We start from the raw sequence: 18,314 nt of genomic DNA, 5'->3' as shown, positions 1-18,314 counted from the left end.
ATAAGGGTGCATTCACACTACGTTTACGGCAGCTTATTCTGAACGTAAAACACGTTCAGAATAAGCGGCGTATAAAGCAGCTCCATTCATTTCTATCGGGAGCGCTCGTATGCCGGCTCCCATAGAAATGAATGGAGATGCTTTATATGCCGCTTATTCTGAACGTGTTTTACGTTCAGAATAAGCTGCCGTAAACGTAGTGTAAATGCACCCTAATCCAATAAAACAGGTGAATTTTAGTGTGCACTGATGTAGATTTACCTGCGTCATCATGTGCCCAGTTGGGATATGGGGTCACAGTTGGAGATGTTTTAAGAAAACCAACCTTCTTCCCATCTCCTGCTGTTGCTTCCTCATAGGAAGGAGGTGCAGAAGGAGCCAGGGTATTGGACTGCACGTCTGCATTACCTCCTCCATTCTCTGGAGGTTTGTTATTGACAGAGACCTTCAAGAAATAGATAAAATTGGTGAAATTGGTGTTTACAGAACTATACACGGCAGCTGGAGTGCTGACGCCGATATCGCAGCAGCTAACCCTCTGCAAGTACGTCCCTTTATCTCCAGCCTATGATAGGGTCGATCAGTCCTGGGCACTGCATTTCTTCAATTACTACAGTGAGAAAGCTTGTAAAATATTGTACATCCACTTAAAGAAGATCTGTCAGTTCTCTCGGTTTATTATATTCTGGAGCATATTCTCCTATGTATTATATTCTAGAACATTGTGCTGTTCCTCTGTCATTCCTACTAGAAATATATGAATTAATTGACAACTTGACATTGCACAGTCTGCCATGGTCCATTTATTGTTGACAGTATCAGACTGTATAGAACAACCCCTTTAAACTGGGGCCCGATGTTCTGAAAATGCTACGGCAAAGAACGTGGCATTTTACATGACCTGCAAAGTAGATGGGATTCTGGCTAATCTTATTCAGACATTGCAGAAAAAATCCAGCATGTCAATAATATCTACCAAAATGCTGGTATTTTCCGTATAGATATAATAGAGGCAGAAAGTCCGCAGAGGAAAAGCAATGTGGAAAAAATGCGATGTGTTTCTGCCATGGTCTTCTCCATTGTACTTTTTGGCTTTGGCTTGCTATGTGGGGCCTTAATGGGGCCTGGTTCACATCTGGATTTGGTAATCAGTTCGGGGAGTCTGCATGGGGACCCTCCCGAATGAACTACCGAATGCACTGGCAAGTGGTGAGCTTATGAAAGTACTCGGACCCCATAGACTATAATGGGGTACATGTGCTTTGTACACGCTGTCCGCATGTAACATGCAGAAAAGTACTTCTTCATCTACTTTCCTGTCCGCATGACTCATAAGGACATCACGCGGAAAACACACAGACCTCATTATAGTCTATGGGGTCTGTGCGCTTTTACTGCTCAACGCTTGTCAATGCATTCAGTAGTTCATTTGGGGGGTCCCCATACAGACTCCCAGAACGGTTTACTGAATGCAGATGTGAACCAGGCCTCATATGGACATTTAGAGTATATAAATGTACATTATCCTAATCTTGACAATGCAGCAAATGAAATATGTGTTATAAATGACAAGACACCCAGAATTCTTACAGATTCACAGCAAAATGCACGGCTGATTTCACTGCTCAATTTATGTAGTCTTAATACAGGATGAGTGATTGTCATATGGCACAGCAAGCACGTCACCATCTCCCCTCCGCTTGGAGGCCAAGGTGTTAGTCACAGCCTGTCATATCCATGGATACCAGATTTGGGATAAAACAAGATGTAAGAGTCATTTCAGCCAAAGTTCTGTGATCACATTATAAGCTGAGAATTCATGACAGGAAACACAGTATTAGGCTAGCGTGGTCTGAAACCCCAGAAGCCGAAGCTATAAATCAGACTCATATAGTCTGACTCCTATAGGTGAACCAATAATTCAGCATTTTACTACTGTTCAGAGAAATATAGGGAAAAAATTGTGACCTAAAAATGTACAAAAAGCAAAATGTTTGATCCATCATTGAGAAAACCTTTGACCTCATCCATCCTGAGCGACCTTATTGCTGTGAATAATCATTATTATGAAAACATATGGACCCCATTATAGTGTATGGGTTCTATGTGGTTTCACTGCTCACCGCTTTTTAATGCGATCAATTAGTTCTCTCGCAGAGATGGGGGCGGGCCCCAGCGGTGAAAATGCGATGGGGGCGGGCCCCAGCGCTGAAAATGTGATGGGGTCGTCCCCACTGCTGCTCGAAAACACGCTCCAGCAACGCCTCTATCTTCAGCTGGATCCTCCCCTTCTTTCGTCGTCTATCTTTGCGTCACCTCCGACACCTGCGCAGTTGGCTCTGCCAGTGAGTCACCAGCAGAGCCGAGTGCGCATGCCGGCCAGCGGCCATTTTTGAGAGGCCGCTCTTGCTCTTGTAGTTCAATACAGGAGCGGCCTCCCAAAAATGGCTGCCGGCCGGCATGCGCACTCAGCTCTGCTGGTGTCTCACTGGCAGAGCCAACTATGCAGGTGTCGAAGGTGACGCAAAGGAAGACGACAAAAGAAGGGAAGGATCCAGCCGAAGATAGAGGCGTCGCTGAAGCGTGTTTTCGAGCAGAAGTGGGGACGCACCCATCGCATTTTCAGTCCTGGGGCCCGCCCCCATTGCTGCAAGAGAACTAATTTGCATACCGGTAAAAACCGGTATTTCTAAGGAACCGCGCAGCGGAGACCACATCTAAAGGCAAGAGACGAATAGCCTTTCTAAAGGCTATTCCGACGTGTGATCGCCAAAATTCATTTCAATGGTAGAATCCCTTTAAAATAAATATCTTGATTATTTTCCTAACTTATGGGATATTTAAATTTTTGGTTTTTTTATTTATTTCTGTACAGAATAGAATATCGTACAATTTTCTAATATACTTGTATTTAAAATTCTGCTTGTATACATGAATTATATCCGTGCTGACCCTTATCTTCCCAATAGAATGGTATATCCAATGGATAAGTCGTGTTTAATGCATCCATGGGGTTTATCTAATGGGTCTAAACATGGCATTGGTCATGTGAGGCTTGATGTGACCCCTGGCATTCAGTAAACAGCTTAGGTACATATGTGTATTTGGTCAGCACATCTCAGTTTTTTTTTTTTGTGCTAAACAAGCCATAGGTATCACTATGATATGGGATGGACGATGATCATTATTATTTTTTATCCCCATAGAGTTTACAATTTGTCAGCCGCACATCTCATGTGTATCGCTACATAAATAATCATCTGACATGAGAGTGTTTGTCAAAGTGCTTTAGGATACTCTGAGACTTTTGTAGCACTATGAATTTAACAAGGGAGAAAAAGTTGCAAAAAAACTGAAACTTTTTTTCCTAATAGCACAGCACCTTTGCTCTTCTGTATGTAAACCCATCCTGGACAGGTTCCCTGCTGCTAGAGGAAAGAGGGCAGAGTTGGTGGAAGAGCCTGGTGGAGTCAGGAGTGCGATATGGTGGAGCAGTACACCTCTTTTTTTAGCTCCACCATCCTTTGGTGTTAGTGCAGATATGGTTATTTCTTTAGAAATCCTGTGAAGTTGACAGTGTTAATGGTTGACTTCATGCTCTCTCCTCCAGCAGCAGGAAACAGCCAGGGAAGGTTTTACATAGAGTAGAGCAGTGGCAGTCATTTTTTTATACAATCGTACCTCAAGAGCCAAAACCAATTTACTGAAAGAATGCAGGGTAGGTATCAGGGCTGATACACTAAGGGAACCTTCACACGGAGTAAACGCTCCGCTCATTCTGAATGTAAACTCGTTCAGAATGAGCGGCATTAAAATAGATCCCATAGATTTCTATGGGTGCCGGCATACACGCGCTACCGATTGAAATCAATGGGAGGCTTTTTTACCTAATGCTTTCGATGTGATACGCGCGTATGCCGGCACCCAAAGAAATCAATGGGATCTATTTTAATGCCGCTCATTCTGAACGAGTTTACATTCAGAATGAGCGGAGCGTTTACTCCATGTGAAGGCTCCCTGACATTTTTTAATATGTTTTTATTTTTTGATCTATTCTCAGAGAACCCCTTTAATCACCCAGCCCTAGTGATCCATAATAGGGTTATTGGGTTTGAGAATATTAGTAGAGATGAGCGAACAGTGTTCTATCGAACTCATGTTCGATCGGATATTAGGCTGTTCGGCATGTTCGAATCGAATCGAACACCGCGTGGTAAAGTGCGCCATTACTCGATTCCCCTCCCACCTTCCCTGGCGCCTTTTTTGCTCCAATAACAGCGCAGGGTAGGTGGGACAGGAACTACGACACCGGTGACGTTGAGAAAAGTAGGCAAAACCCATTGGCTGCCGAAAACATGTGACCTCTAATTTAAAAGAACAGCGCCGCCCAGGTTCGCGTCATTCTGAGCTTGCAATTCACCGAGGACGGAGGTTTCCGTCCAGCTAGCTAGGGCTTAGATTCTGGGTAGGCAGGGACAGGCTAGGATAGGAAGGAGAAGACAACCAACAGCTCTTGTAAGAGCTAAATTCCAGGGAGAAGCTTGTCAGTGTAACGTGGCACTGACGGGCTCAATCGCCGCAACCCAGCTTTCCCAGGATCCTGAATGGAATACACTGTCAGTGTATTCCCGTATACCCGATATATACCCCGATACCCGTTCCAACGGTGTGCCCCCCCACCTTCACCCCAGAAATACCCTGCAAGTCCCCTAGCAATAGAATTGGGGCTATATACACCCACAATTTTTACTACTGGTATACAGTGCCATTGTCTGACTGGGAATTCAAAGAATATATTGGGAATACAAATACCCTCATTTCTTGCTACTGCCATATAGTGCCAGTGTCTGACTGGTAATTCAAAGAATATATTGGGGTTACGTGCACCCACAATTTTTACTACTGGTATACAGTGCCATTGTCTGACTGGGAATTCAAAGAATATATTGGGAATACAAATACCCTCATTTCTTGCTACTGCCATATAGTGCCAGTGTCTGACTGGGAATTCAAAGAATATATTGGGGTTACGTGCACCCACAATTTTTACTACTGGTATACAGTGCCATTGTCTGACTGGGAATTCAAAGAATATATTGGGAATACAAATACCCTCATTTCTTGCTACTGCCATATAGTGCCAGTGTCTGACTGGGAATTCAAAGAATATATTGGGGTTACGTGCACCCACAATTTTTACTACTGGTATACAGTGCCATTGTCTGACTGGGAATTCAAAGAATATATTGGGAATACAAATACCCTCATTTCTTGCTACTGCCATATAGTGCCAGTGTCTGACTGGGAATTCAAAGAATATATTGGGGTTACGTGCACCCACAATTTTTACTACTGGTATACAGTGCCATTGTCTGACTGGGAATTCAAAGAATATATTGGGGTTATAAATACCCTCATTTCTTGCTACTGCCATATAGTGCCAGTTTCTGACTGGTAATTCAAAGAATATATTGGGGTTACGTGCACCCACAATTTTTACTACTGGTATACAGTGCCATTGTCTGACTGGGAATTCAAAGAATATATTGGGAATACAAATACCCTCATTTCTTGCTACTGCCATATAGTGCCAGTGTCTGACTGGGAATTCAAAGAATATATTGGGGTTACGTGCACCCACAATTTTTACTACTGGTATACAGTGCCATTGTCTGACTGGGAATTCAAAGAATATATTGGGGTTATAAATACCCTCATTTCTTGCTACTGCCATATAGTGCCAGTTTCTGACTGGTAATTCAAAGAATATATTGTGGTTACGTGCACCCACAATTTTTACTACTGGTATACAGTGCCATTGTCTGACTGGGAATTCAAAGAGTATATTGGGAATACAAATACCCTCATTTCTTGCTACTGCCATATAGTGCCAGTGTCTGACTGGGAATTCAAAGAATATATTGGGGTTACGTGCACCCACAATTTTTACTACTGGTATACAGTGCCATTGTCTGACTGGGAATTCAAAGAATATATTGGGGTTATAAATACCCTCATTTCTTGCTACTGCCATATAGTGCCAGTTTCTGACTGGTAATTCAAAGAATATATTGGGGTTACGTGCACCCACAATTTTTACTACTGGTATACAGTGCCATTGTCTGACTGGGAATTCAAAGAATATATTGGGAATACAAATACCCTCATTTCTTGCTACTGCCATATAGTGCCAGTGTCTGACTGGGAATTCAAAGAATATATTGGGAATACAAATACCCTCATTTCTTGCTACTGCCATATAGTGCCAGTTTCTGACTGGTAATTCAAAGAATATATTGGGGTTACGTGCACCCACAATTTTTACTACTGGTATACAGTGCCATTGTCTGACTGGGAATTCAAAGAATATATTGGGAATACAAATACCCTCATTTCTTGCTACTGCCATATAGTGCCAGTGTCTGACTGGGAATTCAAAGAATATATTGGGGTTACGTGCACCCACAATTTTTACTACTGGTATACAGTGCCATTGTCTGACTGGGAATTCAAAGAATATATTGGGAATACAAATACCCTCATTTCTTGCTACTGCCATATAGTGCCAGTGTCTGACTGGTAATTCAAAGAATATATTGGGGTTACGTGCACCCACAATTTTTACTACTGGTATACAGTGCCATTGTCTGACTGGGAATTCAAAGAATATATTGGGAATACAAATACCCTCATTTCTTGCTACTGCCATATAGTGCCAGTGTCTGACTGGGAATTCAAAGAATATATTGGGGTTACGTGCACCCACAATTTTTACTACTGGTATACAGTGCCATTGTCTGACTGGGAATTCAAAGAATATATTGGGAATACAAATACCCTCATTTCTTGCTACTGCCATATAGTGCCAGTGTCTGACTGGGAATTCAAAGAATATATTGGGGTTACGTGCACCCACAATTTTTACTACTGGTATACAGTGCCAATTTCTAACTAGGAATTCAAAATGCGCAAGGCTCCCGGAAAGGGACGTGGACGAGGCCGTGGGCGAGGTCGGGGGAATGGTTCTGGGGAGCAAGGTAGCAGTGAAGCCACAGGGCGTCCCGTGCCTACTCCTGTGGGGCAGCAAGCATTGCGCCACTCCACAGTGCCAGGGTTGCTTGCCACATTAACTAAACTGCAGGGTACAAACCTTAGTAGGCCCGAGAACCAGGAACAGGTCTTGCAATGGCTGTCAGAGAACGCTTACAGCACATTGTCCAGCAGCCAGTCAGACTCTGCCTCCTCTCCTTCTATTACCCAACAGTCTTGTCTTCCTTCCTCCCAAAATTCCGAAGCTTTACAGAACAATAACCCAAACTGTCCCTGCTCCCCAGAGCTGTTCTCCGCTCCTTTCATTGTCCCTCAACCTGCCTCTCCACGTCACGATTCCACGAACCTAACAGAGGAGCATCTGTGTCCAGATGCTCAAACACTAGAGTCTCCTCCATCTCCGTTCGATTTGGTGGTGGATGACCAGCAACCCACCCTCATCGACGATGATGTGACGCAGTTGCCGTCAGGGCATCCAGTTGACCGGCGCATTGTGCGGGAGGAGGAGATGAGACAGGAGTTGGAAGAGGAAGTGGTGGATGATGAGGACACTGACCCGACCTGGACAGGGGGGATGTCAAGCGGGGAAAGTAGTGTGGATGTTGAGGCAGGTGCAGCACCAAAAAGGGTAGCTAGAGGCAGAGGCAGAGGTCAGCAGCTTAGGCGAAGCCAGGCCACACCCGGAATCTCCCAAGATGTTCCAGTTCGTACCCAGCCCCGAAAAACTCCCACCTCGAGGGCACGTTTCTCGAAGGTGTGGAGTTTTTTCAAGGAATGCGCCGAGGACAGATATAGTGTTGTCTGCACAATTTGCCTCTCGAAATTGATTAGGGGCTCTGAGAAGAGCAACCTGTCCACCACTTCAATGCGCCGTCATTTGGAATCCAAGCACTGGAATCAGTGGCAGGCAGCAACGGCAGGACAAAGGCCGCCTGCCGTTCACGCCACTGCCACTGCCTCTGCCACTGCCTCTGCCACTGCCACTGCTGACTGTGCTGGCGATGCACTCCAGAGGACGAGCCAGGACACCACTTCATCTGCCTCCGCCACTTTGTTGACTTCTACCTCATCCTCCCCTGGTCCTGTCTTATCTCCTTCTCCTGCACCATCAAAGGCACCATCAGGCGTTTCTTTACAACAACCCACCATCTCTCAGACATTGGAGCGGCGGCAGAAATACACTGCTAACCACCCACACGCGCAAGCCTTGAACGCCAACATCGCTAAACTGCTGGCCCAGGAGATGTTGGCGTTCCGGCTTGTTGAAACTCCCGCCTTCCTGGACCTGATGGCAACTGCGGCACCTCGCTATGCCGTCCCTAGCCGTCACTACTTCTCCCGGTGTGCCGTCCCCGCCTTGCACCAGCACGTGTCACTCAACATCAGGCGGGCCCTTAGTTCCGCGCTTTGCACAAAGGTCCACTTGACCACCGACGCGTGGACAAGTGCATGCGGACAGGGACGCTACATTTCACTGACGGCACACTGGGTGAATGTAGTTGAGGCTGGAACTGCTTCCCAAACTGGCCCGGTGTACCTCGTCTCCCCGCCTAACATTCCTGGCAGGGACACGAGAAGAACACCCCCCTCCTCCTCCTCCTCTATCGCCTCCTCCTCCGCCACCGCCTCCTCCTCCGCCACCGCCTCCTCCTCCGCTGTTAGATTGACCCCAGCTACGAGTTGGAAACGTTGCAGCACTGGCGTTGGTAGACGTCAGCAGGCTGTGCTGAAGCTGATCAGCTTGGGGGACAGACAGCACACTGCCTCCGAGGTGAGGGATGCCCTCCTCGATGAGACGGCAATATGGTTTGAGCCGCTGCACCTGGGCCCAGGCATGGTCGTTTGTGATAACGGCCGGAACCTGGTAGCAGCTCTGGAGCTTGCCGGACTCCAACATGTTCCATGCCTGGCCCACGTCTTCAACCTAGTGGTGCAACGTTTCCTAAAGAGCTACCCCAATGTTCCAGAGCTACTGGTGAAAGTGTGGCGCATGTGCGCCCACTTTCGCAAGTCGACAGTAGCCGCTGCTAGCTTAAAATCTCTCCAGCAACGCCTGCATGTGCCACAACACCGGCTTTTGTGCGACGTCCCCACACGCTGGAACTCAACGTTTCAGATGTTGAATAGAGTGGTTGAGCAGCAGAGACCTTTGATGGAATACCAGCTACAAAACCCTAGGGTGCCACAAAGTCAGCTGCCTCAGTTTCACATCCATGAGTGGCCATGGATGAGAGACCTTTGTGACATCCTACGGGTCTTTGAGGAGTCCACAAGGAGGGTGAGCTCTGAGGATGCGATGGTGAGCCTTACAATCCCGCTCTTGTGTGTTCTGAGAGAATCCCTGATTGACATCAGGGATAACTCAGATCACACAGAGGAGCTAGGGATAGCATCCGATCCGTCACAGCTGGAGAGTAGGTCCACACATCTGTCCGCTTCACTGCGTTTAATGGAGGAGGAGGAGGAGGAGGAGGAGGAAGAAGAGTTGTCCGATGATGTGATGGTGATACAGGAGGCTTCCGGGCAACTTCGAATCGTCCCATTGTTGCAGCGCGGATGGGTAGACATGGAGGATGAGGAGGAAATGGAGATTGAACTTTCCGGTGGGGCCAGAGGAGTCATGCCAACTAACACTGTGGCAGACATGGCTGAGTTCATGTTGGGGTGCTTTACAACCGACAAGCGTATTGTCAAAATCATGGAGGACAACCAGTACTGGATCTTTGCTATCCTTGACCCCCGGTATAAAAACAACATCTCGTCTTTTATTCCGGTAGAGGGGAGGGCCAATCGCATCAATGCTTGCCACAGGCAATTGGTGCAGAATATGATGGAGATGTTTCCAGCATGTGACGTTGGCGGCAGGGAGGGCAGTTCCTCCAGTAGGCAACCAAGTTCTCACCGGTCCACACAAACGAGGGGCACACTGTCTAAGGTCTGGGACACCTTGATGGCACCCCCTCGCCAAAGTGCCGCCACGGAGGGTCCTAGTGTCACCAGGCGTGAGAAGTATAGGCGCATGTTGCGGGAATACCTTTCCGACCACAGCCCTGTCCTCTCCGACCCCTCTGCGCCCTACACGTATTGGGTGTCGAAGTTGGACCTGTGGCTTGAACTTGCCCTATATGCCTTGGAGGTGCTGTCCTGTCCTGCCGCCAGCGTCCTATCTGAGAGGGTGTTCAGTGCAGCCGGTGGCATCATCACTGACAAGCGCACCCGTCTGTCAGCTGAGAGTGCCGACCGGCTCACTTTGATAAAAATGAACCACCACTGGATAGAGCCTTCATTTTTGTGCCCACCTGTGTAAAGCACCCCAACATGAAACTCCATGTCTGTACTCAACCTCTCCAATTCCTCCGCATCCTCATACTCATCCACCATAAGCGTTGCACAATTCTGCTAATACTAGGCTCCCTCCAACATGATTTCCCCCAACTCTGCTGGTTAGAGGCTCCCTCCACCCTGATTTCCACCAACTCTGCTGGTTAGAGGCTCCCTCCACCCTGCTTTCCCACAACTCTGCTGGTTAGAGGCTCCCTCCACCATGAATTTGCCCAAACTGGGCTGTTTAGAGGCTCCCTCCACCATGAATTGGTCCAAACTGGGTTTTTTAGAGGCTCCCTCCACCATGAATTGGTCCAAACTGGGCTGTTTAGAGGCTCCCTCCACCATGAATTTGCCCAAACTGGGCTGTTTAGCGGCTCCCTCCACCATTAATTGGTCCAAACTGGGCTGGTTAGAGGCTCCCTCCACCATGAATTTGCCCAAACTGGGCTGTTTAGAGGCTCCCTCCACCATGAATTTGCCCAAACTGGGCTGGTTAGAGGCTCCCTCCACCATGAATTGGTCCAAACTGGGTTTTTTAGAGGCTCCCTCCACCATGAATTTGCCCAAACTGGGCTGGTTAGAGGCTCCCTCCACCATGAATTGGTCCAAACTGGGCTGTTTAGAGGCTCCCTCCACCATGAATTTGCCCAAACTGGGCTGGTTAGAGGCTCCCTCCACCATGAATTGGTCCAAACTGGGGTTTTTAGAGGCTCCCTCCACCATGAATTGGTCCAAACTTGGCTGTTTAGAGGCTCCCTCCACCATTAATTGGTCCAAACTGGGCTGGTTAGAGGCTCCCTCCACCATGAATCGGTCCAAACTGGGTTTTTTAGAGGCTCCCTCCACCATGAATTGGTCCAAACTGGGGTTTTTAGAGGCTCCCTCCACCATGAATTGGTCCAAACTGGGCTGTTTAGCGGCTCCCTCCACCATTAATTGGTCCAAACTGGGCTGGTTAGAGGCTCCCTCCACCATGAATGTGCCCAAACTGGGCTCTTTAGAGGCTCCCTCCACCATGAATTTGCCCAAACTGGGCTGGTTAGAGGCTCCCTCCACCATGAATTGGTCCAAACTGGGGTTTTTAGAGGCTCCCTCCACCATGAATTGGTCCAAACTGGGGTTTTTAGAGGCTCCCTCCACCATGAATTGGTCCAAACTGGGGTTTTTAGAGGCTCCCTCCACCATGAATTGGTCCAAACTGGGCTGTTTAGCGGCTCCCTCCACCATTAATTGGTCCAAACTTGGCTGTTTAGAGGCTCCCTCCACCATTAATTGGTCCAAACTGGGCTGGTTAGAGGCTCCCTCCACCATGAATTTGCCCAAACTGGGCTGTTTAGAGGCTCCCTCCACCATGAATTTGCCCAAACTGGGCTGGTTAGAGGCTCCCTCCACCATGAATTGGTCCAAACTGGGGGTTTAGAGGCTCCCTCCACCATGAATTGGTCCAAACTTGGCTGTTTAGAGGCTCCCTCCACCATTAATTGGTCCAAACTGGGCTGGTTAGAGGCTCCCTCCACCATGAATTGGTCCAAACTGGGTTTTTTAGAGGCTCCCTCCACCATGAATTGGTCCAAACTGGGGTTTTTAGAGGCTCCCTCCACCATGAATTGGTCCAAATTGGGCTGTTTAGCGGCTCCCTCCACCATTAATTGGTCCAAACTGGGCTGGTTAGAGGCTCCCTCCACCATGAATGTGCCCAAACTGGGCTGTTTAGAGGCTCCCTCCACCATGAATTTGCCCAAACTGGGCTGGTTAGAGGCTCCCTCCACCATGAATTGGTCCAAACTGGGGTTTTTAGAGGCTCCCTCCACCATGAATTGGTCCAAACTTGGCTGTTTAGAGGCTCCCTCCACCATTAATTGGTCCAAACTGGGCTGGTTAGAGGCTCCCTCCACCATGAATCGGTCCAAACTGGGTTTTTTAGAGGCTCCCTCCACCATGAATTGGTCCAAACTGGGGTTTTTAGAGGCTCCCTCCACCATGAATTGGTCCAAACTGGGCTGTTTAGCGGCTCCCTCCACCATTAATTGGTCCAAACTGGGCTGGTTAGAGGCTCCCTCCACCATGAATGTGCCCAAACTGGGCTGTTTAGAGGCTCCCTCCACCATGAATTTGCCCAAACTGGGCTGGTTAGAGGCTCCCTCCACCATGAATTGGTCCAAACTGGGGTTTTTAGAGGCTCCCTCCACCATGAATTGGTCCAAACTTGGCTGTTTAGAGGCTCCCTCCACCATTAATTGGTCCAAACTGGGCTGGTTAGAGGCTCCCTCCACCATGAATTTGCCCAAACTGGGCTGTTTAGAGGCTCCCTCCACCATGAATTGGTCCAAACTGGGTTTTTTAGAGGCTCCCTCCACCATGAATTGGTCCAAACTGGGCTGTTTAGAGGCTCCCTCCACCATGAATTTGCCCAAACTGGGCTGGTTAGAGGCTCCCTCCACCATGAATTGGTCCAAACTGGGCTGGTTAGAGGCTCCCTCCACCATGAATTGGTCCAAACTGGGCTGTTTAGCGGCTCCCTCCACCATTAATTGGTCCAAACTGGGCTGGTTAGAGGCTCCCTCCACCATGAATGTGCCCAAACTGGGCTGTTTAGAGGCTCCCTCCACCATGAATTTGCCCAAACTGGGCTGGTTAGAGGCTCCCTCCACCATGAATTGGTCCAAACTGGGGTTTTTAGAGGCTCCCTCCACCATGAATTGGTCCAAACTTGGCTGTTTAGAGGCTCCCTCCACCATTAATTGGTCCAAACTGGGCTGGTTAGAGGCTCCCTCCACCATGAATTTGCCCAAACTGGGCTGGTTAGAGGCTCCCTCCACCATGAATTGGTCCAAACTGGGGTTTTTAGAGGCTCCCTCCACCATGAATTGGTCCAAACTTGGCTGTTTAGAGGCTCCCTCCACCATTAATTGGTCCAAACTGGGCTGGTTAGAGGCTCCCTCCACCATGAATTTGCCCAAACTGGGCTGTTTAGAGGCTCCCTCCACCATGAATTGGTCCAAACTGGGTTTTTTAGAGGCTCCCTCCACCATGAATTGGTCCAAACTGGGCTGTTTAGAGGCTCCCTCCACCATGAATTTGCCCAAACTGGGCTGGTTAGAGGCTCCCTCCACCATGAATTGGTCCAAACTGGGCTGGTTAGAGGCTCCCTCCACCATGAATTTGCCCAAACTGGGCTGTTTAGAGGCTCCCTCCACCATGAATTGGTCCAAACTGGGTTTTTTAGAGGCTCCCTCCACCATGAATTGGTCCAAACTGGGCTGTTTAGAGGCTCCCTCCACCATGAATTTGCCCAAACTGGGCTGGTTAGAGGCTCCCTCCACCATGAATTGGTCCAAACTGGGCTGGTTAGAGGCTCCCTCCACCATGAATTTGCCCAAACTGGGCTGTTTAGAGGCTTCCTCCACCATGAATTGGTCCAAACTGGGTTTTTTAGAGGCTCCCTCCACCATGAATTGGTCCAAACTGGGCTGTTTAGAGGCTCCCTCCACCATGAATTTGCCCAAACTGGGCTGGTTAGAGGCTCCCTCCACCATTAATTGGTCCAAACTGGGCTGGTTAGAGGCTCCCTCCACCATGAATTTGCCCAAACTGGGCTGTTTAGAGGCTCCCTCCACCATGAATTTGCCCAAACTGGGCTGTTTAGAGGCTCCCTCCACCATGAATTTGCCCAAACTGGGCTGGTTAGAGGCTCCCTCCACCATGAATTGGTCCAAACTGGGTTTTTTAGAGGCTCCCTCCACCATGAATTTGCCCAAACTGGGCTGGTTAGAGGCTCCCTCCACCATGAATTGGTCCAAACTGGGTTTTTTAGAGGCTCCCTCCACCATGAATTTGCCCAAACTGGGCTGGTTAGAGGCTCCCTCCACCATGAATTGGTCCAAACTGGGTTTTTTAGAGGCTCCCTCCACCATGAATTTGCCCACACTGGGCTGGTTAGAGGCTCCCTCCACCATGAATTTGCCCAAACTGGGGTTTTTAGAGGCTCCCTCCACCATGAATTTGCCCAAACTGGGGTTTTTAGAGGCTCCCTCCACCATGAATTTGCCCAAACTGGGCTGGTTAGAGGCTCCCTCCACCATGAATTTGCCCAAACTGGGGTGTTTAGAGGCTCCCTCCACCATGAATTTGCCCAAACTCTGCTGGTTAGAGGCTCAATCCACCCTGATTTTCAAAACAAATGTTGGTGCCAACCTCAACTTACTACAAGGGCCAAATTCACTGCTGGTGACAAGCTCTCCTCACTGCAAGTGCCAAATACACATGTTTCAAGGTGTTTTCCTACTGTCAGAGAGGTGGTATTGAGTGTGTAAAGTGTGTAGTTGTTAGGCTGTGATGTTGGGGTAATAGAGGGTCTTTGGTGTGTTAGATGCCCCCAGACATGCTTCCCCTGCTGTCCCAGTGTCATTCCAGAGGTGTTGGCATCATTTCCTGGGGTGTCATAGTGGACTTGGTGACCCTCCAGACACGGATTTGGGTTTCCCCCTTAACGAGTATCTGTTCCCCATAGACTATAATGGGGTTCGAAACCCGTTCGAACACACGAACATTGAGCGGCTGTTCGAATCGAATTTCGAACCTCGAACATTTTAGTGTTCGCTCATCTCTAAATATTAGTATAGTAGCTTTAATAATAAATCTGTTAGGGCTTATAGATTTATAGAGGATGGGTCCTCGTTCCAAACTTCCCTCTCAATGGACAAAGAGTGAAAAAGCAATTTATGAGCTTGGACTATTCATGTGCAATATTACGCTAGTTTCACACTAGCGTTCGTCTGTCCAACGTTCAGGTCCGCATGGGGACCTGAAAAATGTGTGGCAGAGTACCGAGATTCCAACGCAGATGTGAACCTAGCCTTACAGGGATGACCATTCACCAAAATGACTGCCTTATAATACTAGATGTCCATTGTTGCTGTCCCTATAGACAAAAAAACAATTTGATCACAATCTCCTCTGGAAGCATAAGCTCATTCTATGTGATAACCCCTTTTATAGTATTCTTGTCCTATATTTACAGCTATCAATAGATTTTACAGATATAGTCCAGGAGCTGAGCAGATTGATATATAGGTTTTGTGGGAAAAGATTCAGTATAACTTGTAACATAGTGACTACAATCTCTGCTCTTCTTTGGAGTCCAGTGGACGGTAGGGCCATCCACTGGACTCCTAAGCACATACAAAGATGCTAAAAACTAAAATAGTGAACGTTCTTCCCCCAAAACAATATATACTGCCCAGCCCCTCCTGCTCTATAACATGATACCTGCAGTTTCAAGGTGTCAGGTTCCTATAAATCTCATTTATTGTACTCTATTTCTAATACATTACGCACAGGGTAAAACAGTACATTGCAGAACGTTACAGATGTACACATAAAATCCTGTATTTAGGTTAATCAGCCCTCCATCTTCCCCCTCCCATCCCAGTGACTCATGACTTATTTTTAGATAGGACCCATTTTCTCATGTTTTAGTGTCACATTGCTCTAGGACTCAAAAATGTATCTTTTTTTTAGACATATTGTAAAACTTGACATTGTACAAGAGATATTGTTTATGACAAGATATCTGGTATTTAGATATAGATAGATATGAGATGGCAGTTGAATGGATGGATGGATGGATGGATAGATCGATAGATAGATAGATAGATAGATAGATAGATAGATAGATAGATAGATAGGATGAATATATAAACAGAAAGAAAAGGATAGAGAAATAGACAGATAGGTATGAGATAATAGGTGTAGATATATAAACAGAGAAAAACATAGATAGATAGATAGATAGATAGATAGATAGATAGATAGATAGATAGATAGATAGATAGATAGAGATAGAAAGATAGTGGGACATACAGCTACATAGTCAGATAGATTAATGTGATAGATAGATAGATAGATAGATAGATAGATAGATAGGATGAATATGTAAACAGAAAGAAAAAAATAGACAGATAGATATGAGATAATAGGTATAGTTATATAAACAGAGAGAAAAAGATAGATAGATAGATAGATAGATAGATAGATAGAGTGGGACATACAGATACAAAGTCATATTAATATAATCGATAGATAGATAGATAGATAGATAGATAGATAGATAGATAGATAGATAGTTATGATGAACATAGATAGATAGACAGACAGATTGATGTAATGGATGGTTACATGGATAAATAGATGTGATGGATAGATAGAGATAGCTAGCCAAACATACAGATACATAAACAGACAAATACATTGATATTACATAGATAGATAGATAGTTTTGATGAATAGATACACATAGATAGATAGATAGATAGATAGATAGATAGATAGATAGATAGATAGATAGATAGATAGACAGATTGATGTAATGGATGGTTACATGGATGAATAGATGTGATGGATAGATAGAGGTAGATAGTCAAACATACAGATATATAGACAGACAAATACATTGATATAATAGATGGATACCTAGATAGATAGATAGATAGATAGATAGATAGATAGATAGATAGATGATAGATAGATAGATAGATAGATCATTTTCTTCCTCGACACTCAGTTTAACATGTTTCGTGTAAATGGGACTTAGTATAAGGGTTAATAAACTAGTTCAGGGGTTAACACTTGTTCCTGTGTATTTTAGGCCTCCACAATAGCAGGGTACCCTGTCTGTCTACTTGACTGCTCAGTAGTTTTTGTGACGCAGTATTGCTGCACTCTCCAGCTGCTTGTTTTACCTTCTGGAAGTGACTACATATTGAATAATTCATGTATCTGGCGCCTCTTAAGTTACCTTTCGCAGCAGTCGCTGTATTATTTTCAATATTTACTACTATGGAATTACCTGATGTTTTGCAACTTCATCCTGCAGAGAGATGAATTATAGTTTGGCAGAATGTTATGGATTAGCAGATATGTAGTGGCTTATGTAACGCATACAGTTCTATATATGGAAGGCTGAATACATTCTATCAGTGATCTATGCACTGTGTAGGTATAGGGCTTTGTTAGCCGGGATAGTGGGATGCAGCGCTTACCTTTCCCTGGGTCATGATGCTGCTCTGGGCTCTCTCTGAACACCGGACCCTCAGCTCAGCTCTGGACCAGCAGGAATGAGGCTTTACATTCTAGTAACATCCAGCAGCCTGCAGGACTGTACCATCCTCCACAATCCAGGAGGGGGAGCACTGAATCACATGCTTCAACAAAACACTAGCAATTGCTAGAACTGCATATGAATAATAGCATGAACAAGAATATGTGAATTATTGAAATGAAAATGAAATGCAATGAGCATTTATACAATTATATACAAAGACTATAATTTAGCAAAGCATTATTACAGCTTTGCTGAAATTAAAACGATGGGATACAATTTGATTTGTTGCAAAATATTATTTTCTACAGTAATATATTTACAATAATAGAAATTCTAAAGTAGAAATTATAATAGAAATAATAATGCAATATGCCACAAAATATCACTGTGATAGCCATATCCTCTTGTAGCCAGTATAAAATCTGGGTGACAAAATTTCTACTGACAAAATAGACAAGTGGCTTGACATATATGGTAATATTTTATTTTATAATAAAATTCTGTATATTTTTAATATGATTTTCTTCCGACTAAGGATAGGTTCACACCTGCACTTGGTGACCGCTCAGCGATTCCGTCACCAATTCTGCTTCTGCTTGCTGCGCACCGTGGCAAATTTAGCGTCACCCACTTCTACTTTTGACTTCAACCTTTTCCTTCCATATGTCTTTGTTCCCCTACACAGTATAAGTCCCCTACAGTCACCTTAACATGATTTGCCTTCACATTATAAAGTCATCATACTGGTGCTTCCACAGTTTAATTTTTCCCTCCATCTGTCCCCACAGTTTATTATCCTCCTCATCTGTCCCCCTAGTTTAATGTTCCCCTCTGT

General features: G+C 46.0%; 1 protein-coding gene across 1 annotated transcript in view; it reads right to left on the bottom strand.

Moving 5' to 3' along the window:
* FAIM2 (Fas apoptotic inhibitory molecule 2) overlaps positions 1–17,535 on the bottom strand; it is a 55,745-nt gene extending 38,210 nt beyond the window's left edge. Inside the window, exons 1-2 of the mRNA XM_075265760.1 lie at positions 17,418–17,535; positions 262–445 (exon numbers count right to left, since the gene is read on the bottom strand). Coding sequence (XP_075121861.1) covers positions 262–445; positions 17,418–17,432 — 199 coding nt within the window. The 5' untranslated portion in view covers positions 17,433–17,535. The remainder of the gene's footprint in view (positions 1–261; positions 446–17,417) is intronic.
* Positions 17,536–18,314: the final 779 nt, after the last annotated feature.

This window comes from Leptodactylus fuscus, chromosome 2 (assembly GCF_031893055.1).
Source record: "Leptodactylus fuscus isolate aLepFus1 chromosome 2, aLepFus1.hap2, whole genome shotgun sequence".
In the NCBI taxonomy this organism is placed as follows: Eukaryota; Metazoa; Chordata; class Amphibia; order Anura; family Leptodactylidae; genus Leptodactylus; species Leptodactylus fuscus.
Note: the sequence above shows the minus strand (reverse complement) of the source record. Positions and strands in the feature narration are given on the sequence as shown.